At 39.3% G+C, this 26,178-nt stretch overlaps 2 protein-coding genes and 1 long non-coding RNA gene across 7 annotated transcripts; 1 reads left to right on the top strand and 2 right to left on the bottom strand.

Annotated features, from left to right (window-relative positions):
- Positions 1-1,137: 1,137 nt before the first annotated feature.
- Positions 1,138-5,293, bottom strand: LOC103702522. 4 transcript variants are annotated; one of them, XR_005512867.1, is made up of 3 exons: positions 4,876-5,293; positions 1,513-4,497; positions 1,138-1,424 (listed from the first exon to the last, which is right to left on the bottom strand). It is a non-coding gene; the product is annotated as an uncharacterized LOC103702522 (long non-coding RNA). The 4 variants fall into 4 exon arrangements; XR_603322.4 differs by having other exon boundaries at positions 1,513-1,725; positions 4,864-5,109; XR_603321.4 differs by having other exon boundaries at positions 1,513-1,725; positions 4,876-5,104.
- A 2,374-nt stretch (positions 5,294-7,667) lies between these two features.
- LOC103702523 (cyclin-A1-4-like) lies at positions 7,668-14,504 on the bottom strand. 2 transcript variants are annotated; one of them, XM_039129062.1, is made up of 11 exons: positions 13,970-14,504; positions 11,355-11,838; positions 11,004-11,137; positions 9,734-9,826; positions 9,522-9,655; positions 9,358-9,433; positions 9,205-9,281; positions 9,082-9,115; positions 8,832-8,981; positions 8,470-8,604; positions 7,668-8,384 (listed from the first exon to the last, which is right to left on the bottom strand). In XM_039129062.1, the coding sequence occupies exons 1-11, from the start codon at positions 14,180-14,182 to the stop codon at positions 8,313-8,315; spliced, it is 1,602 nt and encodes a 533-aa protein (XP_038984990.1). In that variant the 5' UTR covers positions 14,183-14,504; the 3' UTR covers positions 7,668-8,312. The 2 variants fall into 2 exon arrangements, with proteins under 2 accessions (XP_038984990.1, XP_008783212.2); XM_008784990.4 differs by having other exon boundaries at positions 11,355-11,841; positions 13,970-14,500.
- A 5,979-nt stretch (positions 14,505-20,483) lies between these two features.
- Positions 20,484-25,970, top strand: LOC103702589 (serine/threonine-protein kinase RHS3-like). Its single transcript, XM_008785080.4, has 3 exons — positions 20,484-20,852; positions 21,571-22,430; positions 24,879-25,970. Exons 2-3 carry the CDS (start codon positions 21,571-21,573, stop codon positions 25,729-25,731), a joined length of 1,713 nt encoding a protein of 570 aa, XP_008783302.4. The 5' UTR covers positions 20,484-20,852; the 3' UTR covers positions 25,732-25,970.
- The last annotated feature ends 208 nt before the right edge of the window (positions 25,971-26,178 follow it).

The following is a 26,178-nucleotide window of genomic DNA, read 5'->3' on the forward strand; positions in this document are numbered from 1 at the left end:
TGAGAAGATCCCAAGATATGGAGGTGGAGCATGCGATACTTGATGTTATTTTAGTTCTCTCATATCATTGAATCAAAAACTCAATTGGATTTACTAATTGTGGTGCATCCTTACAGAGAAAATATATAGTGGAAGTGCCTTTCATGTTATCCGACTGCTGTTTACGACAGTCGCCAATAAACGCTGCTTGTAACTTTGCATTACTCAAACATTGGACTGAATGCATGAAATGAACCTCTTACATGCTTTTTTTCTTTTCTTTTGAAGGTTGATTTCTTCGAGTTAAAAAAAGGAATTCTTTTCTTGATACATGCTTCTTTATGTCATTCCTGCAGACCGAACAATGGCAACATCCACCAAGGAACCTCCTCAGCAGCACAAGAGGTGTGGATAGCAGCCATTTTCTGCCAAATATTATTGATTTTTCATCTTCTGACATTTGTTTGATACTAAGAACCATCCCATGCACTCGAATTACAGTTTTCACAGACTAAGATAAGTAAATAAAAAGAATCTTGCAAGCGCATTGGTTGTTTGTGATCAACTCTGGTCTCTGGGTTTTAAGGAAGGTTGAACATGAAGCTGCCGACGTCGAAGGAGAGGAAGGCTAGGCTCATCGAACGAATAGATGCCCTTAATGCATCTGCTGGTACCAAAGATGTTAATGACGGAAAAGTGCTGTTTATTTTTTCAGTCCTACCGCCAGCTGTCTGTCTTGAGGACTTCTACGACCCAGAAGTTATTTTAGCTCGTCATTCTGGTTTTGGCAGATTTTGTTTTGCAGTTAAAACAGTGTTTATTTTTAGATTCAGTCCCCAGTGGAACATTTCAATTTTGACCTAATGCTTAGATTTGATTCCCACAGATTTTGGTACTTTCTTTGTGCTTTTGAATGTTTCTGTTTCCACCATGCTTTGAACAGTATATACCTCGTAATTAAGTCCTTTCTAAGCCTTTGATACTAAGAACAATAACCTTGATGGATTATATTGAGGTACTAATCTCTATAACATATTTCAGTTGTTTGTGTTGAATCCTTCGGCACATATATTACTATGAGGCTTCTGTGTACCAGAAGGCAAACGAAGCTATACATTAGATGGCTTCCTTTGTGGCTGAAGTACTTTAAACCAGAGAAACAAATACCAAAGGCTTTTAGAAATCTGTTATTTTCTGAATTTCTTGTATATATTCACATTAGAGTGGGGTGAAAAGCCCGTTTTAGCAAATAAAAAAATAAATCAGAAGGGGTAAATCCCACTGAAAAACGATAACAGCGCAGGGTGGAGGAAAAAACCCACTTTTGGCCGGGACAAGCAAGGTGTCGTGGCCGAAAAGCGTCCAGCAAACTTTCTACAGCAGCGTCCAGCAAAGTCTTTTTGTCACTTCCATATGCTTTTTGCAGCAATCTTGGCTGAGACCCCCTGAAAACCGTGAATCTGTCTTTCAGTCATAGAAGAATCCATAACCAACATAGTAATATATATGCAAGAAGAAGAGAGCTTTGCTTACAGTTGAACTAGATTTACAGCCTTGAATGTTCATATTTACACCCGTTTCGACATCCCGCAACCATGTGGAATAACTTAGAACATCATAATCACCCTACCCACATGAAGCCTCTCTTTAAAATGGTTGATCGCGAGTTCTGGTCAAAACCCATATCCCATGCAATCACCTCTGTAATCCCTTTCTAAGAAATAGTATCCATTGCCATTCTTACCACTGCAAGGACAAGACCAGTTCTGAGGAAGTCACATAGACCATAAGAGAACAGTATCCCTTTAGATGATTGGAGGGCATTCCAGCAGACTCTTTTAAAAGAACTACCAACTTAATTAATTGTAAGCTAAAATCCTTGGCACTCCAAGTGGGGGAAAATTTCTGCGCTCTGGCATAGGCATGAATATTGCCATGTAACCAGAAAGCCCAACCAATTCACATTGAACAAAGGAAGAAGGAAAGAATGGATATAGACAAAATCACAGACGGTAGCAGCTCCAATCACACAGCTCACAAGCAATATTGAATTTATGAAATGAAAAAATTCGTCAGTGACTAATCAAAAGGTGTACTAAAGATTGATACATCTGAATTGACGACAATAAAAACCTGATTTTCAAAATAATCGTTTTACAGTTCGATGGAAATCATAATCTAATAAAAAGGCTGAAAGGTGAGAAATTTTCTTTATTTTGGATAGCTTAGCATGTAAATAATGTCTAATGTACCTCAGATACAAAACTCCATGTGCTTTCTTTAAGAACCAGACGTGGTACATAAATGGAAAACATACCAATCCTCCTTGTGCTGCCCATCTGGCTTTATAAAAAAAGAGGGCTTCTAGATTATATGATATAAGCAGCAAACTAATGGTATTCCAAGTAAATTTATCATCAGTCTGGGTAATATGTTTGTGGAGTGTGTCTAAGGCTCTCCCAGCATGTATAATATAGCAGGAAAAGAAAGGGAATGGGTACTAGCAGGAAAAAAGGGAATAAACATTAAGTCAATACTTGAAGGAGGTAAAATTAATACATCAACAAATGGTATTCAAAGACAAGGTTGTATAAGATCACAACTTAGCATACCACCATCTGCGGCATTAATGCACAGCCATTTCAGGGTGTGATGGAAACTTTATATATGACAACCAAACTCATGCAGAATCAGAGGAATGATATAAATCATAAAATGGCAGGAAAGTCTGAAACATACGAGCCAAAAGATATGCCAAACCTCTTGCACGCATTAGTTTAGATTGACAGCAATTCCACCAAACACATAAAGAGATTAGATAACAATGCTTTTCTCAACTCACGCCTTGACTATGTTACTCTCATGATTATGCTTCACGCCGTTACACTAACAACGTGGTCTAACAAATCTACAGTAAGAAACACAAACTAACAACTTTCAGAATACTTACTTGAAGTTTCTGGTATCTTAGAAATAGGACACATGTTCTTAAACACATGCATTATTTCTCCAAAGATGGAAAACCTATTAATCATGCAACAAGCAAGAAGAATTCGCAGAAAAATTACTTTCAAAGATTATCTGGTATATCCGCTGACCATGAAGAAATGATGAATTCAGCAATTATATCAAAGTCGATAGCAGAATTAATTTCAGAATCCTACTTAGGTACCAAAAGTTCAATAAAAGAAAACTACGAAGGCAAGGAACACAAAATCTTGAGGTCTGGAAGGATCAGCTTGAAGGATTTATCAGCGAAGAAAACATGATAGTGATTAGATGGTCGTTGGGATTGCATAAGAAATATTGGGAGAAGTCTAGGCTAGCATTCAAACTTAGAATGCAGCCCACGCCTTTTCTTTCAACCCAACATCATGCATACGCATGAAAAACTTGTTGTCGAAGAGGTTGCGAAAGCCACAATGCTAAAACTTGAGCAAGGACAAGGGCCCTCTTCCTTTCTCCCAACTTGATCTAATCACCACCAATAAGTTTTCTTACTCAAACCTTTTACTTAGCCATCATATCCTTTTAGAAGGAGAGATAAAAAATAGATACGATATAAACTTCCTCTGTTTCAAATACAAAATAAGAAAATAGTAGAATGATAGAGTGCAAAAAAGACTCATCATAAGAGGAAACATACATCACGAGAAACCAACTCACACTGTGGGAAAAAAAAAAACTCATGTTAGTCACTAAAAGAGCAGATAAGTCCTGGTAATAGAATGTTATGTTATGTGTCCTCGTGCATGGTCTGTCAACAAGCTAGAATGCTAGGGATAGAATGCCTTGTGTTACATACAGTCAGATAAAGTTGAATGAAGTTTGTTCTATAAATTACTAAAAAATACCTTGAATAAAAAATACCAAAATTGAGATTCTTTTGCTAAAAGGTATAATATTTTAAGACTATGATATTGTTTGAAAAATATGCAGCTATTCACTTTATAAAACAAATCTCTGACTTGTAATCTTTCAGCAGAAAGCATATTTTCGAGGGGAAAAAGATATGTCTCATTGCAAGAAAGCATTCCCAAGAACCCCATCCAGATGACCAATTTAATTAGGTTTCATCAACAGAGCAACAGCTAAGGAAACATACAAAAATATAGGCAGATTATTAGTGAAGCATGACAAAGCAACTACTGAGACAAACCAGCAATAACCAAAATTCTTGACGGTCTCCTGAAACTTTCGATCACTCAATTCCTGATTCTGTTTCATTCCGCATTTCCTTTTCCAGATCCCAAAACAAAAGGACTGCTATTAATTGATTGAATCAGCTTTAATACGTTAGATATCTATAAAAAAGTATCAAATTCTACGAAGATAATTGATCATCAAATACAGATGACGAACCAACAACAATTCACCAGCCAACAACAGGAAGGGCAGGAACTCCAGAAACTCAACCCCAAGGTTTTCCCTTGAAATCGCCCCTGCAAGTAAAGTTAAAATACGAAGGAAGCGCAAGAAACCCTCATAAAAGTTGTCGTGATCGCTCCCAGCGGTTGCCTTTCAACACAGAAAGACAGTACTTTTATGAAATTAGATGTATAAAATCTTGCAAGCCAATCTTTCTGAAACGTGATTATAAATCTAACCAAGAAATCCGCGTCCATCTATGTTAATGTCAGAGTGACAAACACCGCGAGTGGGCAAAAAGACCCCAGAAATCCAAATCCCCAAGTAAAATTACGAAAAACAAGAATATATAGGTAATGAAAATTGACAAGTCGACGTCGACGATCCAAGCTTGTTCATATGCAATCAATAAATTAATCAAGACGAGGAAAAAAAAATAATCGGATATTCAGATCTTCGGCGAGATCAAAACGGACATAAGCGTAAGAAAGAGAGAAAGAAAGGCAGGAGAAAAACCCTAATGCTCACCGCATCAAGGAAGATGAGGTCTTGCAAGTTGGAAGGAGCGAGCTCGACGCGAACCTGGGGATTGATTCATCGGGTTATCTCGAATCGGCCTCTGGCCTGTGGACGGCAGCAGTAGGGTTCTCGTTCGCGGAGGTGCAGGGTGTTGGATTTTGAGGGTTGGAGTTTAGGGTTTTAGGGTTTGGATTCGGTTGGATCGGAGCCGTCGAAAAGCGAATAGAGAGGATCGAGCTAAATCCACCAGGTTGAGCTAAGTTATTATTATTAACTATTTAACTTATCTTAATTCGTCGTAGGTCGGGCTAGATTCCTTAGCAGCACGATGTACGGCATCCTCATATAACCCATCCGCAGAAGATTCAAAGGAAACTATTATTCAGTTTGATCCTTAGAAATCAGAGGAAAGAACAAAGAAGAATAACAAACGGACAAGGGACCGTAATATCCATTCCCACCAAACAGAATTAGAATCAGAAGAGTTTCTTAAGATATTTAGCAAGTTAGTAGAGTTTCTTAAGATAACAAATGTTTCTTCAATCGATCTGAAAATAAAACACCCAGAAATAATACAAACCTATATATCCACAAGATAATAAAGGCTCAAGCAACAACATTGATGACGGCACCAGTAACAAAGACAATGATAATTATTACCTCAAATACCTCTTCTCCATTTATCCAGCCATGTTTATAAAAAATAATATAGTAGAATCCTAGCAAAAATCTAAACTATAAAAAAATAACGTAATAGCATCCTAGCAAAACCCTAACAATGATAATAATAACAACCACCTATCCATAATGCTACATATCCATGAATCCATCTATTTATGCACCATATATACTAGAAAACTAAATTAGAGTATGAGAATATTGTTGGATTAATTCTAATGAAGGGACGAACGGCCAGAATTCACTGGTTTCTTCAGCAACCGCAGCAACACATCTGGCGATAACATGGGTATTTCCTCTAAAGGCCCATTTTCCATTTTAAAGTGGGTTTGGGCCGGCCTAAGAGTGGCCTGGACTGGCCAATTGGGCCATCCGCTTGCGAGGCACATGGTAAGGGTTGGGTGGAAGACTCCTGATCGGTATCTTCCTCTTCCCTGGGTCCGTCGAGGAAGACAAGACCTAGGGCTCGCCGGACTCCCCTCAAATTTTCCTATGAAGAGCTTCCCCTGAGATTTTCCTCCTCTGCTATTTCACCATGGTTGCTTTTTGCCTGAAGCTGCCATAAAAATCCGATCAGCTAATTGATATATTAATCATAGACAATGGCAAAGTCACGTAGAAGAAATAGAGTTTATTGTGGTTAAAATTTGGCTCGAGGGTGACCACGTCGGGGAAGTCGAGGGAGCTACCGGCTGGAGCGGAGAAAGAAAAGAGCCACCACCCGCGCGACGACGTACCTGCACAAAGCCTCACCGGTGGTTCCGAGAAGGACCCTCCGACGCCCAAGTTAGAGTAGATATTAAATGGTCCACCCAAAAGTCTCCCAAATATTACCTGATGGGGCTATTTATACTCTCCGTAGAGGTGTTCGGGTGGCGGAGGTATAGCCCGACTTCATCATAAGAGGAGATGGGTTTTAGACAGATGGCGCGCAGCTAGAGCTTGCTTAAGACACACGGCATAGGCCGTTCCTGTGAATGGTAAGGCGTTGATAGGTGTGGCAGGATACGGCTGGAGCAACATGGTATTGTCCTTGACTGTTGTTGGCCAGCAAGCAAAGCATAGCGCGGGGACGTTGTAATATACGGCCACGTAGGCGGACGTGAGCACGTACGTGGATGCAGTCGTAGGCGAGACCAAGCTCGATGAGGAGTCGCATCGTGTATTCAGCGAGGTCGGCTTGGCGGGTGCTGAGATCGGCCTAACTTCCCCGATTCCGAGGTTTGCTCCGTAGAGCGCCCCAAGCTTCAGGGTTGGAGCACATTTGTTGGATAAAGCGCCCCGAGCTTGGTCGGGGCACATCGGCAAACATAAAGAGCGCCCCAAGCCCGGTCAGGGCACGTCAACGAATATAAAGGGCATCCCGAGCTTGGTCGGGGCATGCCGGCGAATACAAAGGGCGCCCCGAGCTTGATCGGGACATGTCGGCGAATATAAAGGGCTTTTTGTGCTTGGTTGGAGCATATCGGTGAATATAAAAGGCTTTTTGTCTCGGTCGGAGCATGAAGGCAAATATAAAGGACGCTCCAAGCTCGGTTGGGGCGTGTCAGCGAATAGTCCCGCGGTCGAAGGAGCTTTTTAGCTCACAGCTGACATCGCATGGCATTACGAGCTTCGGCTCGAAACGTCATTATAAACATCAGAAGAGAGTACTACAGGCCATAGTAGTGGAGAGATCAGGCCGAGAACAACTGAGCCTTCAATGAAGTCCGAGATTGGGCTGGTTCTGAGCAGGACCTCGGTCCTGCTTGATCGGCGTTGTAGTCTACCCACCCGGCCGAGATGGGACGATTCCTTGCCCTAAGCAGGATGATCATTTTGCCCCCCAGCAACTGTCGCCGATGATGACGGGACTTGGGGAGTCTGATGTGGTTGAAGAAATCCCCCCAGTTGAGCACTCTACCCTTCTCGGCGAGCATCCGTTACCCCCAGCTGTCCAAGGTGGCCCATCCGAGGGACCACACAAGCCGAAGCTTCAACTCCAAATGGGAATGACCATCAACAACTGACTTGACCAATAAAACCAGTTGGCGCTTTTCACCATGATATTAAGCCGCAGAATGATACAGAAATGTTGGTCAAGCCGAGGAAACATTCACCAGATATTTGGCATTCAGCTAGTCTACATCAACTCTAGTTTTATAAAGCACTAACAAGTACAGTTATCCAAGTAGATTAAAAGATACAAAGGCACTACTGTCTTGCTCTACAATTTTTTGTAGACAACTTCAGCAGCAAACTCTTATTAACAACATGAGAAACACAAGTTTCAAACTCAGTCATGCCAACCTCTATCACAGCCTTGCAGCAAGGTAACTGGCTTGTGACTATCTATGCTCCGAATCTGGCATCAGGGATGCAGTAGTTTGTCATAATACAGACCATGATAATCTAGAAAACAAAGAAAGAGGGCACCCGCATACCCAGTAGTTTATGCTCTCCCTGGTTAAGGTAACTTGGTTTTAGAATGCTTCTGGCTTAGAATCAAGCACAAGATTTCCATGTACACGAAGAGATCACTATGGTGATACTACTAGGCAAAGTGCACCAACACATCTAGAACAGACATTGCGCCAGAACCACAACCATAAAATTAACGATAGAAAAGGTTTGTCTGCATGATGAAATCTACACATAACTGAAGCATGAGCAATGCTCAAGGCACAGAATACTGCAGCCTCTAGCAGTTGAGTGGGCTCAATCAGTGGTTAACTCATGAGGCAGAATACTCCAACAAAGAATTGGATTTGATGCTGCATAATTGACTTCTAGTTGATTGGATCTCGAAAGAGCTCTGAAGGTATTGAAGGAGGGCAGTTTTTCTTCGCCACAAACTTGAACTGAGAAAATCAAAAGATGTAATTATGATGAGTCTGAATAGATAGTTTGCACAAAAATTATCAGCAGCTGAAAAGGTGGAATTACCTTGTGCTGGCTGTACTTCTCTCTGATTGCAGGTAGGCTGCTTCCAAAACTATTAAGGAAAAGACGATGCAAAGCCTTTGCACAATCAGAGAGTTCGGATGGCTTATATAAAGTGTAATGAACAAGTGTGGCATTCTGCAACATCGGCAAGTGGAAAGATAAAAAAGATTAGATCCATACTGTGGAATCTGAACATGATGGAACGGAAGTTGGTTCTACATCTACATTGACAATGTAGGACGATTTGTACTTTTGAGCAGTTGAAACAAGTGATGCCTACGAACTTTTCCTCAATGCGAGAGAACCTAGATAATTATTTCCACAGACATAATAATTGTGATCTAATTTCAATAGGTATGTACCCAAGGTCTCTTCATTGGTTGCAGTATGAACTTTGCTAAGAATATGGCAGAAGCAGCAATTAGTGATGGAGAATAACAAAGCATGTTATATTCAAGAAGTGATAGCTCTGCAACATAGTTCGCAAGGAACTCAAGCTGCAACAGTGGAACCTGGAAAAGTACAATGAAAGAGAAAAGCAAAGAGGATGAAAAAGCCTCCACAACAAGGAATAAAGAGTAAATCTAATGAAAAAATTGAAGATAAAGGTACCTCATCACATCCTTGAGCAGCACGGACAAATCTCCTTTGGAGAACAAGAAGAAGACCGTCAGTTCAATACATGATTTTGCAAGACATATACACATTATGATAAATAAAGCCTACATACGGTACCTCAAAAAACACTTGGCTGTTGGAGCTGTCATTTCAAACTTCAAGTACTTCAAGACAGCTGCTTCCATTTGTAAAACCTGCGCAGATGGACATTAAGTAAGCAGCACAAGCAGAATTACCAAAATATAAGTTGGATTCGAAAGACTGCCAGACCTCATCCTTAAAGTATGTGTTGTCAGTTATGTAGCAAAATTCTTCCACTTGCGGGGCACATATCTCTTCATATTTTCTGCAAAGATCAAATTCACCTTTTTAATGCTTAAAAGTAAAGCATACAAAAGAATATATTCTTGACTGCATAGAGAAGTAGGTCTTACGCAGCGATAAGCATGCAAGCAACACCAAGCAGTTGCAATCGTTGGCGATTCATCTCATTGCCAGAAAGATACCGATCAATGTAATTAACAGTCAAGTATAATGTATCAGGTACAAGACGATATTCTTCTGCGACCTGCAATTGAATGAAGATAGGTGATTTAATCACTGAAAGAATGAACGGATTCAAAATTAGTTATTGAAAATGTATTACTTCTACAAGCCAATCTATTAGGATGGCACGCATGCTTGCATTTATGTCCTTCTGCACACTTTCCATGTAGTCAGTTGAAGACCTTTTCTTTGTCTGTCAGAGCCAAAAAAAATGCAACAGATAACAATTAATTAAAAAAACCCAACCAACAGCACAGAAGGTTACTACTTTCTAAAAGATCAATTGGGATATCAGGAATAAAAGCAAATTCAAAATTTTAGATAAAAGCACAAGTAAGCAGGGTTGATCCAGACAGATCATACGTTAGTATGAAAATATTACCTGCTTTTAGTAAATTTGACACTAGAACAACAATCTAAAATACAGAGGTTTAGACAAAGCAATAAACAAGCAGGGACTCAGCCACACAACTTCACATGTATATTCCAATGCAGAAAAAAAAAAAAAAAATCTCTAACGAAAAACAGCCAGATAAATTTGATCAGTGAAATTATTCCAAGCTACAAGGTTGACTTGTAAAGTTCAATAACTTACAGACCACTTAACATGTAAACATATCAACTAGAACATTCAGCATTTATTGGTTAATAATTGTTCATGTACTCTTCAGAAGATTCTAACTTCAGCAGACCACTTATGCATGCATTACTCTTTCCATGTATAGAGAAACTTAAACTGGATTTCTCTGCCAGACGTCCCTTAAAGGACCACCACCATGACCCCCACAACATGTTTTGGATGCCACTTTCCTAAGCATGTGCGCTCACTGCACATGGAATCTTACAGACACAGAAAAAGTATAAAATATTTGCAAATCAATACATGATGAAGGAGCAGCAATATTGCATATGTATGAAATTATTGCTATCTGACTGCCATCTGAATAAATAGAGCTGAAGACTGTGACAGAGATTTATTTGAATTCCCTTCATTATTTTAGTATTCAACACCAGTGGATGTCTCACACAAGAGTGACATAGTAATTTATGGATCACATGATGGGTGGACAAATAGGCACAAGTGGAATGAGAATATTAGTGAATTTGGTCACATTTAACAGAAAATTAAGTTCTATAGGAAACTGTAAAACTGAGAAAAAATACAATTCCTAATGAAAGTTTGAATTGTAGTATTTAGTATTGCGCATCTCGAACTTATAAAAAAGAACAATAAGATTTTTTTCCTGACGAACCTTCCTCCGCAACCAAAGATATTAAGACACAGCACATCAAGAAATTTGCATTGGATCAAGTCCCACTGACCAATAAACAAAAAGAATAGAAAACATACACAAGGAGGAAAATGTCACCTCAGCTATGCGTAGATGCTTGTATATATCAGATGCAAGCGTTGCACAAAACTGTGGATCCTTGTGATTGTTGTCAACATCAAAAACATCATCTGTTTCCATTGCCAGAGGAACATCCCTCTTCCATGTAGATCCTAGTAAAATAAATCTACCTTATTTGATATTAAGGACATATAACAATTTAACAAACAGACTTCTTACAAGATTCAAGAACAAAGATGCTCTTAAAGTTTCTGGCTTCATAGAACATAAGTGAGAAAAAGGTGAGCTTTTACCAAATAGCATATGATGAAGTTAATACAAATCACGAATTTAATTAATGGAAGGGGTGCATCAGTCAGAAAGATAAACCTGCTGCATTTGCATGATCGGAGATATGAAAATTATCACTTGCCCGCCTCTCCAGAGAAGCAACTGCTGAAGAATCACCATTGTCTATATACTCAAAATCTGGACTTTTCATGGAGTCACATGTAGACATAGTTTCAGCCAATGAAACAGAATCTCCTGAGGGATTGGGAGATATGACAGTACTGCAAGGTGCAAGAGAGGTACCAACAGTTGATGTTGGCCCATTATGTACTAGAAGTGAAATGTCCTTGGTAGATACAGTAGCAGCTGGCTTCACAACAGCTGATGCAGATACAGTAGCAACTGGCTTCACAACAGCTGCTGCAGATACGGTAGTAACTGGCTTCACTACAGCTGATGCAGATATTGGCACAGCTGGCTTCACAATGGTTGATGCAGCCGCAGAGCTTCTAGGCAAGTTTGTATCATGAACACATGCCACAGATCCCTTCTTCGCATTCAACGTGGAACTTGCTGTGCTTCCCTTCTAATTAGAATTTTTTTTAAAAAAAATGGATTAAATATTTACAAGAAAGAATTTCAACAAAGAAGGAAAAGAAACGGCCTTAGCTGTCTGGCCATGCCCATCAAAAAGAGCAGTGAAGGGTATATGTGGTGGTCAGAGAAGTGTGTAATTGGTGGAAGCACAGGCATGTTTAGAGGTTATCAAATTGGAGAAACTAAAACAGAATGGCCAACCCATGAGATCAGGATAAAGGCAATAGTTTCGGCATCAAAAACCTCCAAGAAAGTAAATACAGAAAGAGTTAGATGAAACAAAAGTTTTGAACTAATAAGAAGAGCTAAAAACATGCAATATTATGAGTTAGAGATTGGAGAAAAATTAAAAAAAAAAATGGAAATTTCTGATTGCAAGCAAAATGACTCAAAAAGACTTGTTAAGGCTGAAAAATGCAATATAACAAAACATTTGAATTTAGATATAAATTTCAGGTTCAATTTACTGCTGCTACATAGCATTTAGTAGTTGCAGCTAAATTTTGTATCCAATTCAGTTTCTTCTTGAACATGCACTGTAAGAGAGGTTAGATTTTTAGATGCATCAAAAAAACTTTTTCAGAAGGTTATTAACAAAACATTACTGGAAGTCTTTCAGTATCTGTGCACATGGTGCACTAACATGTGCATATCCAGATGTAGCACATCGTGTTGTTACTACCATTTTCCCTCAAGCATGTTCTTATACTGGGAGTTTTCAGTCATTCAGCCTCAGCAAATTTTCTAAATGATTATTCACAACTCATATTATTCTTCATACGAACTTATCATGTTTAAGTGTGCAATGCATGTCACCTTACAATTTAAGATAACCCTTTTTCTGAAGATTTGGCAAATTAAAGAATCAAGGGTATACTCTTTCCAGGCATTTCTTCCGTCTCTAATGTTGAAGTTCTTACTAAGGCACAGATTTGATCCTAGAGGCTAGTATCATAGCAGTGTGAGACTTTACCAATACCCGGAGAATAATTTGAACTCATCCTGGTTCCATTTTTTTCTTATGGATCAACTGTTGGAAGATTGTGATAATGTACTGGATCCTTTTGAAAAATGCTAACAACATAAAAAATTAGATTTGTAAGATTAAGATAATGTACTGGATCCTTCTGAAAATGCTAAGCACATAAACAATTTGATTAGGCCTCCTTCTGAAAAATGCTAACCACATAAACAATTTGATTAGGCTAAGGGCCCTGAAATAACATCAAAAATAAGTCCATCAAAGATCCTTCAACCAACAAGCATGATGAGAATACTTCAAGAAAATGTAAGAACTAGTAAATAGGCATGAGGAAGGAGCATATTCTAAAAAGGATCTGCAAGAACGACAAGGGAAGTACAAGGGAATGGTAACAAGGAAACAAAAAGTTGAAAATCATACAAGCAGATGGATGAAGAAGATCCACAAAAGAAAGGTCCCAAACATAAGCAAAATAGTTTTTGTAAAAACAATAACTTGTTCTCTATTATGAAAAAAGTATCATTTTCATTTATCTTCCAAGTTTGGTTTCAAGAAAATGTTTCAAAAGGACCTGAAAATTCAAGCATTCGTCACAAATACCTGGAGAATGAAACATCTACCCAGAACTACCTCTCATAAGCATCATAATGTTCGGTTATATAATGATAAAGAATAATAATGTTAACTTACATATATAAGAATAGGCGATAATTCTAAACCCTCAAACACAAGTCCTTCTTTAAGACTTCTGGAACTCTGTAGAATATTATAATCCCCGGAAAAAGCCTATAAATACAAAGCTACAAAGATCTCTAGCTATTAATGTATTATTTTTTCTTTGGAGAATGAACATGAGAGTTAGAGGCTAAATTCCAACTTTCAGTCGTCAATTCAAAGAATTTTCAAATATAGATAATGCAGTAACTTCTGAACATCCATATATATCAGGAATCCAACATAAGTCAAACTGAAGTCACGTCAAAACTTAAAGCAAGTATCCAAGAAAAAAATACAAATCAAAGAACTCAAAAGGATGCGGTAAAGGATCTAGATTCTATACAAAACAGCAATCATTCCAACCCACGATTCTACCAAAGAAAGAAAGCACAAAAGAACCAACGCCAGTTTTACCCACATGGACTCCCTTCGTCCCGGGCAGCCGAGCAGCGCTCCTTCCGGCATTGCTCTGATTGGTGATGTTCCCGAGCGCGACCCTCTTCTTCGCCTGATCGGAGGCAGCTGCCGCGACTTTGGCGGCATTCTCCACCGCCGGCCTCTTCGCCAGCGCCGAGGAAGCGGGGGCGGACGAGGAGGAAGGGAGCGATGAGCGGCGGTCCATGCTCGACATCTTCAAAACCCTAACCCTAAGATCCAAGTCCTAAAGGGGCCGCCCGACCCTGACCTCGCTCCTCTACGGCCTCTCTTGCTACGAGATCGAGCAAGAAGGCCGGGGAAGCCAAGAAGGGAACAAAGAAACCCTATCCGTGCCCTAGATTTCTAAGAAAAAGAGGATTAGGGTTAGGGTTTGGAGGGGGGTTGCGGGGTCCTCCGCATTGGGGGAGAAGGGGGGATCCGGGAACTGGGGAAGGGTTTTTGTTTTCTCTCGGACAAGAGAGGCGGAATAAGAGGAAGGTGGAGGAGAATGGGAAAGAGATCGGGATTACTTATTTTCTTCTTTATTATTTTTAATGGAGGGAAGGGGTTGGATTTGAATTCTCAGAAGATCATAGCCGTCCGTCTTAGGCGACGATCTCAGAGCGGGGAGCGGGGCTGCGCTCGCCCACGTGGATCTCTCTTGATTTGAATCGCGTCTGGTTGTGATCACCTGAGGTGGGGAAGAGGCGACGTCTTTTCCCATAACCAACCGTATATAACCGGAGCGGTAGCTGGGGATTAGGGCTTGATGGAGGTGAGTGGATCACGGGTCTTTTAAATTCGAACCGGGAAAGGGGCTCGGAAAGCCATGCTTTTGCGGGTGGCTTGGAAGGGAGGAAGGAAAAGAAGGAAGGAGAAGTTTTAGAGGATGGGGTGGGGACCGCTGGATGGAGGGCCCAAGATGGGGAGGAAGAGGGTGAGGCTTTCATTTGAAAAGATCGAATCTTATGAAAGGTAGCTTGCTCTTGACCTAAGTTATTTGTGAAATAATATAGGATGCAAGAGGGATAAAATTAGGTATCGATATATTCATGTTCATATCATTTATACTTGATAAATATTAATATGGATATAAATATTAATTAAATATAAAAATTTATATTTATATTTATTTAGATAGATAAGAATACATATTAGATACTGAAAGTACGAATATAATAATGTATATAAGTCGGATAGTTAAATTTTATGACCATAAAATCAAATATATGATTGGATAGAAGGTATATTAAATTAGGAGCTTGTTAATATGATTATTTATTTTTTAAAAAATTAATAAGTGCTATATAAAATTAAAAAAATTATAAATAAAATCGAATATTTAGATACAGATGGAATAGTTGTATGGATATTAAACATATGCTCAAATTTATATGTATATCCGGCTAGACTCAAATATAAAAATAGCTTCAGAAGGATATTATCTAATCGACTTTTCATCAGTAAAATGTACTAATTTGCAGTATGATTTAATGCATTAAAAGATCATTGCAAACAAACACACATACAACCCATCCTTGTAACATAATATCCTGTAACTTCTGCATCACTAGGCGAACCCGAAAGTCTGCGACTGACCCTTGGGAAGTACATCCTCCTAAAAAAAAGAAAGGATACAGGTACACACCAGCACCAGTCAACAGGATTTTGAAAGCAACTACATTGCTCTATTCCCAGGCATATATAAACAACTGATGAGCCAGAAGATATGGATATGTATTTCTTAAGCTATACGAACATACTCCCTCCCTAGCCGCTGTGATCTGTCTTCTTCTATGGGCAATGCCACAAGCATCATCCCACAAGCATTCCAAAAACAATCATCCCCTCGCAATGGCATTTTTGCCACAAAATCTGCTGCTCTGTTGGCTTCGTGGTAAGAGTGGGATAACATAAACTTGTGCCAATCTAGTTTCCATTCAAGGACTTGCCGCCAGCTCTAAATTGAGATGGCCTTCACTATTTTCTAATTACAAGCCCAGCAGCCGCTCTATCTTCTATTACAACAGCATCTAAATTTACCAGGAGGGTGTAGCCAGGAGACTGAGTGGGTTGTTGTGCTGCCATTTTTACGCAGCTTGCAGCTGCCCCCGTGCCATGAAGGAACTTTAAGAGGGAACTGACCTTCTCCTGTTTTCTTGCATGTAAGGTAGATGAATGCTCTTCTCACTAGATGCCTAAGGTGTTGAAAATATTTTGTTTAAAAAGTGCTATATCTTTATTTCATAGAAGTATTGTAAAAGAATAATCTACTAGAATAAAATCAGAAGAAAATTGGAAAAAGTTTGTTTAGATCAAGGCGTATGATATATACTGCTCTAAAAATGTGATTCGCTTCCTATGTGCAAGCCTGCAGCGATCTCATTTTCAAGGTACAACAATCCGACTCAGCCTGCTTATCTTGTAACAAGCACGATCGCGGTAGAAGTTTGATCCGACCGACTCCTTCAGATATCTAAAAAATAAGAAAAATAGAAAATAGAAAGTTGAAAGGTGGAAAAATTCTCTGTCCATAGAAGAAACTCAGGAGACAGAGTATCAGTGAGAAAAAGAGAGATCGGATTGAGTCTATTTATAGACTCTATCTCAGTTTTTCTGAAAGAGGCGTCCTACAATAAGATATTTTAAAGCATTTAAAACATAAAAAATTTTAATTTTTTTTAATTAAAACTCTGGCACAGTACTGTGTAGTGTTTTGAAAAATCCATTTATTTCAAGCTGTCCAAATCAGCCAAGTAAATATTGCCGTCAGAGACTTTTTAAATAGGCTCTATCTAAGTTCTTCTGAAAGAGACAGCTTACAACAAGCTATTTTAAAACATTTAAAACAACTAAAAATAAAAATTTTAATTATTTTAAATTAAACCTCCGCACAAGACTGTGTAGTGTTTTGAAAAATCTATTTATTCCGAGCTGTCCAAATCAGCCAAGCAAACATTGCCGTCAGAGATCGGTGCTCCTCCTCCGCCCCGGCTGCAAACAAAACAGCCGCAATGGACCCGGCAAAGAAGTCGGCACGAAATCAATTGCCGATGCACATTTCAGCTGGTACCACCAACTGGAAACGAAAGGGCATTCAAAAATCACACGAAGGCTATCCACCGCAGTATCATGACATAAGTCGCAAAATATCATCCTATCATCAACAATTCCCCTTCTAGTTGGTAGATCTTTGCATGGCAATCTTTTCCACAGAAATTTCCACCAAAAGAATTTGACCCTCATGGGCACATTCAGAGTCCACATCCATTTTAGAGAAAGAATCAAACCCGACTGCTGTGGTTGTTTGATTAAAGGATATATGTCTTTAAGAGAAAATATGATTGAGCCTGCTACGCCCCCATGTTAATTGATCATATCAGTCTTTTTGCGCAAGAGGCATGCTGCATATCCGGTTCATCATTCCAGTTGAGAATAATTTATGGATCATTTCCAGATTCCAGCGCCAAGTAGATGATGACAAATCACTGACTTGTAAGTCAGCAATTTGAAAGTTCATATTAATGAGAGTGGGCCAGTTGCTTGGAGGAATGGTGGATATCCAAGGATCTGTAAGAACATTAATTGGCAGCCCGTTTCCAACCAGCCAAATGAATTGGAGCTGAGTAACAGACCTATAATCACTAACATAATATGTTATTTTTTTCAATGGATGACGGTTAATAGGAAGACTTCGACTCAAACTATGCTTTTTAGTGTCTAAGAGAGAACTTAGAGGTGAGGACAGCTAACTGAGTTACCACCTTTGTTGTCCAATATTCCGAAGAGACTCTCTGGACTTGTCATGTATTTATTCCTCCACCGCCGAGCCCTTTTCTTTTCCTTGACTCTCATGTGAGACTTGTGTGAGCAGCCGGTGCACCACAAAAAAAAAGAGAGCTACGTGATGATATTTATCACGCCCCTGCCTGCGCGGAGCACATGAGGCACCTAGTGCCCACGTGGGGGCCACATGAGAAGGGACCGCGGGGCTCCCCTGTCAGATATTGTCCGGTTCCGAGGCTTCACGCAAGCGTCCTTCACCCCTCTCCAGTTTTGTTTTCCTTCCAAAATGCGTCTGCAGGATTAGGAGACACCCGCCTCATATGCCCAGGCTCTAGAACGAGTCTTTCCGATATGAGACTATTGGGCCTCACACCCTTCCCACCATCGGACAAGAGCCGTCCCCGGCTCTGATACCAAATGTCACGCTCCCGCCTACGCAGAGCACGTGAGACACCCAGTGCCCACGTGGAGGCCACATGAGGAGGGACCGCGGGGCTCCCCTGCCAGATATTGTCCGGTTCCGAGGCTTCACGCAAGCGTCCTTCACCCCTCCTCAGTTTTGTTTTTCTCCCAAAACGCGTCTGCAGGATTAGGAGACACCCGCCTCATATGCCCAGGCTCTAAAACGAGTTTTTTCGATGTGGGGCTATTGGGCCTCACAATATTTGAACCACCTGGTGAGGGAGAACGGGGAGATGGGTTGTTGCTTTTATAGTGAGATTGAGATTCTGGGGCTTTGCGTTGTTAGGAAACAAACTTAGTTAAGAGATCACGGAGGAGTATTTCTGTCCTCTCAAAAAAAAAAAAAAGAATAAAAGGAAATGGTGGATGTTTCATGAAATTTCTCCATAGCAACAAATTGAGTGGTGTGTATATATATATATATATCTCGATTCTTATCACATACCTTTATATGGTAATGAAGTTGGATTCTAAGAGGCACTCAAACATCTATCATAATGATTCTAATAAAATTTAGAATAGTTAGTTTTCATTTTAGAAAATTACTATTTAAATTTTTAGAAAATTATCTCTAATCCTACTCTTCAGGAACTTGATTGATTATCAAATAGCAAATTTTGAATTAGGAATCTGTATTAGTACTAAGCAGACCAACAAATTAAGTAATTTAGTTCCCATATCTATGCACAATTACTAATTAAGATGACCCGTGATCAAAATCCTGGAGAGTTTTTTTTCATAATTGAATGTGTAATCAAACCTTAAGGTAGAATAAGCTACCGGCAACCTAGCTACTTGATTGCTGAACTTGTGTTCTAATTAATTGGAGCGACGTCAAGAGAGAGAAAGACATCTTAAACAAGAATAGTTGATAATAAGTTCATTAGATGCAATTAGCTTTTATCGCCAAAGATATGTAGGGTAGATATCTCACATTATGCACAGATCAAGAGGTGATAATTAGCAATTTACTCGATTTTGTTTTACTTTCATTCTGCATATGCATTTTGGAAAGGAGCTTCGCTTTAAAAATCCCGTCAAATTTCTAAATAAATAGTTAATCATATGGACTTCCTTTGAATCATGGATTCATGGGTGCCATTCTTTTTATGTGATGTTTCCCTCGAAGGTCAGGGAATCCAACAAAAGGAGTAACAACTAGGTTGTCTAGAATGATAAAATTTACGGAAATAATATTAGCTTATTAATGGGATGCAAGAAGCAATTTTGCTAGGGCTTGTGAATTTATAAATTAAGAGCAATTAATTAATTACTTGATGAGATGATCATTAATTACTTTAGTGATTATGATGACATATCTGGTGCTGAAAGGCCTATTCTTATGGATCATTTATACCCTATCCTTCTGCGACCACCTTTTAGAGAAATGCCATTTGCTTTTGAAACATTATCATGGCCTATGATTAAAAATAAGTTGCATTTTGCCACTCTAAAAGACCACTAAATACATGACAACTAATTCTTTTTACTAAACATCTAACAAATTAAAATATGTTCATATTGAATTATATAGAAAAGGAATAGCTTAGTGCCTAAAACTCTTGTTATTATGTGGTTCGAGGAAGATCAGACATATGAAGTCTTATTTCTGTATGCAGAAAGACTATTTTCATATTTCGAATTAATAATCTTCAGGTCACAATAGAACAACTTTATCATTGCATTGGAGCTCACCCTTTTCATATCGAAATACGAGAACCGTTAAAAGCACGCCTTTACATATTATTCAAGAGTCCTATTAGTAATCATCAGCCATTCTACGCCTCTTTCGTAGATCCATTCATGAGGATATCTCAAAAGCGCAAAGTGCAAGAGTTTGCAATTTTTCCATGCATGATCTCAATAGGAGGAGGTGGATGAGAACTTAAAATTTTCATCAAGGTACCAGAGAGACTCGTAAGAGTATACTTGTTGCGAATTAAAAACACCCTAGTTCTCTAATTTGGCAGTTCTTGAGTACTTCCTCCTTTAGATGCAACTTTGTTTTGTGCAAAGAAAATTTTAGCATTTCAGGTTTCTAAAAATATCCAACTACTAATAGCCCCAACGTGTCGGCACATACAGGGTTCGTTAACGGTCGGCAAAGTGGCTTAAACCGAAGCACCCGTACAGAGAATCACACGTGTACGCGCTGTGATTCGATTCTTTCCCGCCACGCCTTCGCCAGAATAAATCGCCCATCCGTCCATTTCCTTTTCCTCCCCCGGGCGACCGTTTCCATCTTTCCTGCGCCCCTCCCACGTCTCTCCCCCTCCCGTTTAAAATTATATTCCTTCTCTCTTATATTTAGCAATGCCTCCGTCCATTGGTTCAATTCTTGGCTCGCTTATATCCTCCCCTTTCATTTCTTCTCCTCTCCCTCGTCCCCACTCTTTTTTCCGCTCTCCGCCCTACGAATTCTCCGTAATTTCCAGCTCCATTGATGGGTTCGGAGGAGTAAGCACCCGTTGCCCGAAACCAGGTGGAATTTTCCTATTAGTTTTTCTGTGCACGGATAGAGGTTTCTGCCGGTGATTTTTGAGGAGGAGGCAGAGAATTAGGGCATTTCTTTGTGAGGCTGTTACGAGATTCTCAGAAGAAATTCAAAAGTGATTCAGATTTTGCAAGTATATTTGGTACGTTGGTTAGTTCTGTGCTCCTCTTTGTTTCTTTTTTCGCGACTGCTAATTTCAAGAATTCAAGTTATCATCTTTTGTCGTAATTAACCATGTCGTAAGGCTATTATCACATTGAAAATTCTAATCATGGCATGATTGGTGTGCCGTCCATTTTGGCATGTTGATTTTGTTACAAGGCAGATGTTTATTGATTGGTATTTTTAAGTCCCTATTGTGTTTAATCTTTAGCTGAAAAAGTTTCTCTAAAAATTCTGTCGTTTTGTCCTTGTTTGTTTATCCTTTTCTATTAAATTGTTAACCTGGACCTTGAGATAGATTTATATTTTAGTAAATACAGTTTTTGTAAGTATGGTAGTCAATTTGAAGAATTAGCTGGAAAAAAGTTGAGCTAATAGCAAGTAAACCATCAACCATTTCATTGATGATTAAAAAAAAAACAAAAGCTTGTAACGTTGATGTTTTGTGTTTGTTTAGGTTATTCTGGTTCTTTTTTGATTGCACGCTTGCACGCTTAGTAAATTGTTAGCTCTTTCGCATTCTGTATACGAAATGTAACTCGTATTTAGTTCTTTTCTCCATAACGGAATTGCATGCTTTGGCAAATTGTACATTCTAGATGTGCATCCATTATTAATGTCATTCTCTCTCTCTTAGAGAAGAAGGGAGGTGTTAATCGTACATCACTAATGTCATTCTCATACATATGAAAATTCAGATGAATACCATGCCATCAGATAAGGAGTCATTTGATGACAATAAAATAGATCCAGTTCGCAATAACAACATCGATTCAACAAGAACAGCAGAACCTGACCTTGGCTCAGGCATATACCCTAATCCATGTCCGAGTCCGAGATCCCTTGCAACTTCAGAAGCTACATCAGCAAAAGCATCACATCACAATAAAAACTTGGATCCAGTTGTCATATATGGCACAAATTTTACAAAGAGTCCATTTCCAAGCCCAAGCCATTACCCAAGCCCTTGTCCTAGCCCCAAATTGCCAACCATTTTTGAAACAAATTCAACATCACCTCGTACCTCATCAACAGGGGTGACTATGGCAACAGTGGGCACAAAGACTAGTGATGCAAAGCTGAGTGACTCCTGTACCAACCCTAGTCATGGTAGCTGCAACAGCACTCGAAGTAACAGCATAGACAGCAGCACTTCTGTCCCGGTCAAGCGGCATACAGGAGGTGATTGTCGCTGGGAGGCAATTCAATTGGCGAATGCTAGAGAATCTCCTATTGGCCTAGGTCATTTTAGGCTCCTCAAGCGCTTGGGTTATGGTGACATTGGAAGTGTGTATCTTGTTGAACTTAGGGGAACTGGTGCCTACTTTGCAATGAAAGTGATGGACAGGGCCTCACTTATTAGTAGAAATAAGCTACTCCGGGCTCAAACTGAAAGGGAGATTCTCAGCCTTCTCGATCATCCTTTCTTGCCAACTTTATATTCTCATTTTGAGACTGATAAGTTTTATTGCTTGGTGATGGAGTACTGCAGTGGTGGCAATCTCCATTCTCTTCGGCAGAAGCAACCTAACAAGTATTTCAGCGAACAAGCTGCTCGGTAAGTTTCTTCGGCTTTTCCTTTTCCATAATTGTCTACTTTCTTCGTAATCTCCTTACGTATGATGCTTGATATCATTTTGCCTGTACTCTTTCATTAAATTAATGATTTTCGTGTTCCGCATTTGTCCATTAGGGCTTTTGCCTTCTCTTGTTTCTTTCTTGGTGTTTGTAGTCTTTCTTTATGTATTTTAACTTGCCTGCTGAATTTATATCTGAATACTTCAGCTGAAAGTGAACTAATAATTTTGTAGATTCAGCAGTGATATTTTCTGTCCTGCAGCCAACCTTAATGCTAAAATTGAAGTATTAACGCTGCAGAGAAAAATTATTCTATTGCCTTGCACACACACATATAAGTATATATGTATGTATGCATATATATGCTATCCTACTCTCATTTGAAGATCATTTGCCACGATGGCACATCAGTTTAGGGTTGTTTTCAGAAATCAGTAAATAACATAGTAAAAAATTTGTCAGCTGTACATATTGTATAGACTGATAAAGTACAATGCAATCCCAAAATTTTGTCAAGTTGCTCGGGAACATACAATCTCTGCAAAACCTTCTTGGAGCAAGGGGATGTTAGGATGACCTTAGATTTCGCCCAGAGATTTCTTTTTTTCATAAAGAAAAGTTTGAGGGATTCCAATTAGGTTAATGAAAGCAGAGTTTCTATTCCACTTTGAGAAATTTATGTTGCATTTCATAATAAGGAAGACCCTTTTGAAAATTGTTCTGTTCCTATTAGAGTGCACACAAAGCCAAAAGTCCAAATAAGTTGCATAGTAGTTTAGGCAATATATATATCACCATGAATGCAAATGACGGAGGTTGCTTGCTCTCGGAAGGAGGACTAAAAATTCTGCTTGTAACAGCAAAAATCTTTCCAGAATATATAAAAAAATGAATTGGCTAAATATTGATGATATATTACCCATCGAAAGACAAATGCTACGTGAAATCTTCCCGACCCAACCAAAAAATTGGGAACAGAATCAAATATGACTTTTTTTGGTACATCAATCAAATATGACTTTTAATGCCAATTAATGAAAGATCAGGACAGAAATGCCCGGACTGTTATCATGTTCCTTAGTGTTATCCCCATTTTCATTATTGTGTGTCTAATCTACTCAGGTTCCATTCATATTATTTTAGTTGGAGATATTCACACAATAACAGCATTACCCAGATATTTTTAGGTTTATTGAAGTTTGGACACAGCCCATATGTTCCTAGATGCTTCAGCCTTCAGACTGTCAAAATATGATGCAATCATCTTTCCATATACTAGCTTTAGATATTTTGCTGGTGAACATTACAAAGTAAGAATCTTTATTGAGTTCTGAGGAAAGCTAAACGAACTGATTGTTCAATGTGCATAATGTCAAATTATGAAGGTTTTACAATGTTAAAGTCTTCAAAGGATGCTTTGTTATATTTTTCTGACTCCTTCATAGTTAAAGCACTCATATCACTTGTCTAAGTCGCATCAAATGACTCTTTTCATATATTTCATATGATAAGCTTCATAACCAAGAATAGTAGTATGCTCGATCCCTTGGGTACATTGGTAGATGTTATTTTTTACAATCATTAGGTTGTAGATCAACATCTTCCTCATAAAAAGAGTAACAAGATTCATCTCATGGAAGATTGGAGTATTTGAAGAAAATCTTATATCTTGATTTCGTTGTTATAGCAGTACATTTAAGAATTCAGCTCATCATTTTCCGAGGAGAAGAGGAGCCAGTTCTTTATATTGCCTTATAATTAGTCTTCATATCGCATGAAATAGGTATTAAAATTCATTTTCATGCTTGTGTACTCTTTTGCTAAAAAAAAAAAGAATGTTTACATTCTTTAAAGTAAGGGTACAGGTGAAATAAAATTTGTCCTTCCTATTCATATCTTGGCCGAGAGATGTCGGTATTATATTCTGTGTTGGATAAATGGGCTTTAAATATTAAAAAAAAGGAAAACATGGATTAAGAGTAAAAAAATAAAATTATCAGCAGTGAATAATTGATAATGCGTATGAAGTCATAATCAATATATAATTTGTACTTCTTCTGGTACCTTTTGGACAAAATTCAAGCTGTCTCTATGGAACCATGTTATGGAAGAAACAAAAATCTGGGATTTTTTTTTTTTTCAAAAGACATGGCTCAAGCAGATCCTTACATGTTCCACATTCTTGGTTCAGTTGATAGGGAAAAAGGTTGACATGTTACATCATTTTGCATACTCAAATGTTAATCCTTGGAACTTTCTTCTGTATATATTAAGAAATCCCTCATTAGCTCCCTCCCTCCTTCCCTTCAGTGATTTGTTTTTTTTAGTTACCAGCCCTGTGTAAAACTTTCTACCATAACACCTCACACTATCTGATTAACTTAAATTCTTTTGTTTTTCCTTGTTTCTTATTCTGTGTGCGAAACAGATTTTATGCTTCTGAGGTGTTGCTTGCGCTCGAGTACTTGCACATGCTGGGTATTGTATACAGGGACTTGAAGCCTGAGAATGTGCTTGTGAGGGAAGAGGGCCATATCATGCTGTCCGACTTTGATTTATCGCTTCGGTGTTCGGTCAGCCCAACGCTCGTTAAATCCCCCTCGACTCAATCAAGCAGCAATGGCAGTGCATTCGGCATCCTCGACAGCGATCACGCAGTGCAGGGCTGCATCCAGCCATCAACGTTCCTCCCCCGTATACTCCCCAAGAGGAACCGGAAGTCTAAATCAGACCTCTGCATGGGCAACGGCCCCCTCCCGGAATTCATGGCGGAGCCAACGAACGCTCGATCGATGTCATTTGTGGGGACTCATGAGTATCTTGCTCCAGAGATTATTCGAGGGGAGGGGCATGGGAGTGCAGTGGACTGGTGGACGTTCGGCATCTTTCTGTACGAGCTGCTGCATGGGACGACCCCTTTCAAGGGCTCGGGGAATCGCGCCACTCTCTTCAACGTGGTCGGCCAGCCGCTGAGGTTCCCGGACGAACCAGCTGCGAGCCTGGCTGCACGAGATCTCATCCGCGGCCTGCTTGTCAAGGAACCTCAAAAACGAATTGCATTCAGGAGGGGTGCCACCGAGATCAAACAGCACCCGTTCTTTGAGGGGGTGAACTGGGCGTTGGTGCGAAGCAACGCCCCGCCGCATATCCCAGACCCTGTGGACTTCGGGCAGTTTGCAACCAAGGAGAAGAAGACGACCGCCCAAAATGGCTTCGGTGGGGCTGGTGGAGCCAAGAGCAATCCAAATGATTCTTCTTACCTTGATTTTGAGTATTTCTAGGTAGGGGGGTTGCTGTTTGTCTCGGAAGATATATACTAGGAGAATTTATGTGAAGGAGAGCTGACTGTGAATTTTCTTTGGAAGTTTTACGTTGTTGACGCTACAGAAAAAATAGGTACGCTAATTTTTTTTTTTACCATACAGTAATTTAGTCACTGGACCAAAATTTGTCGATGGTATGTTATAACACTTAAAAGCATCAGAAGTGAAATACAATTAAATTTCTCGTTGGTGTAAAAGGTTCATGCAAATGCGCACCTTTTTGTGATTCTGCAAGCTCCTGCAGATTCTTCTGATTGCTACCATTACTTAGGCACTGTTGCTTGTATTTGGTAGAATGTTCTGCAAATTATTGTTTATAAGTAATAGTTCTGCAACCTTTATAGTTGTGCAGATTATTGTTTGTGAGTGTTGGAATTATAGCTTCCAGTCGAGTGCAACCTGCAT

The sequence above is a fragment of the Phoenix dactylifera genome, chromosome 8 (assembly GCF_009389715.1).
Source record: "Phoenix dactylifera cultivar Barhee BC4 chromosome 8, palm_55x_up_171113_PBpolish2nd_filt_p, whole genome shotgun sequence".
NCBI classification, from domain to species: Eukaryota; Viridiplantae; Streptophyta; class Magnoliopsida; order Arecales; family Arecaceae; genus Phoenix; species Phoenix dactylifera.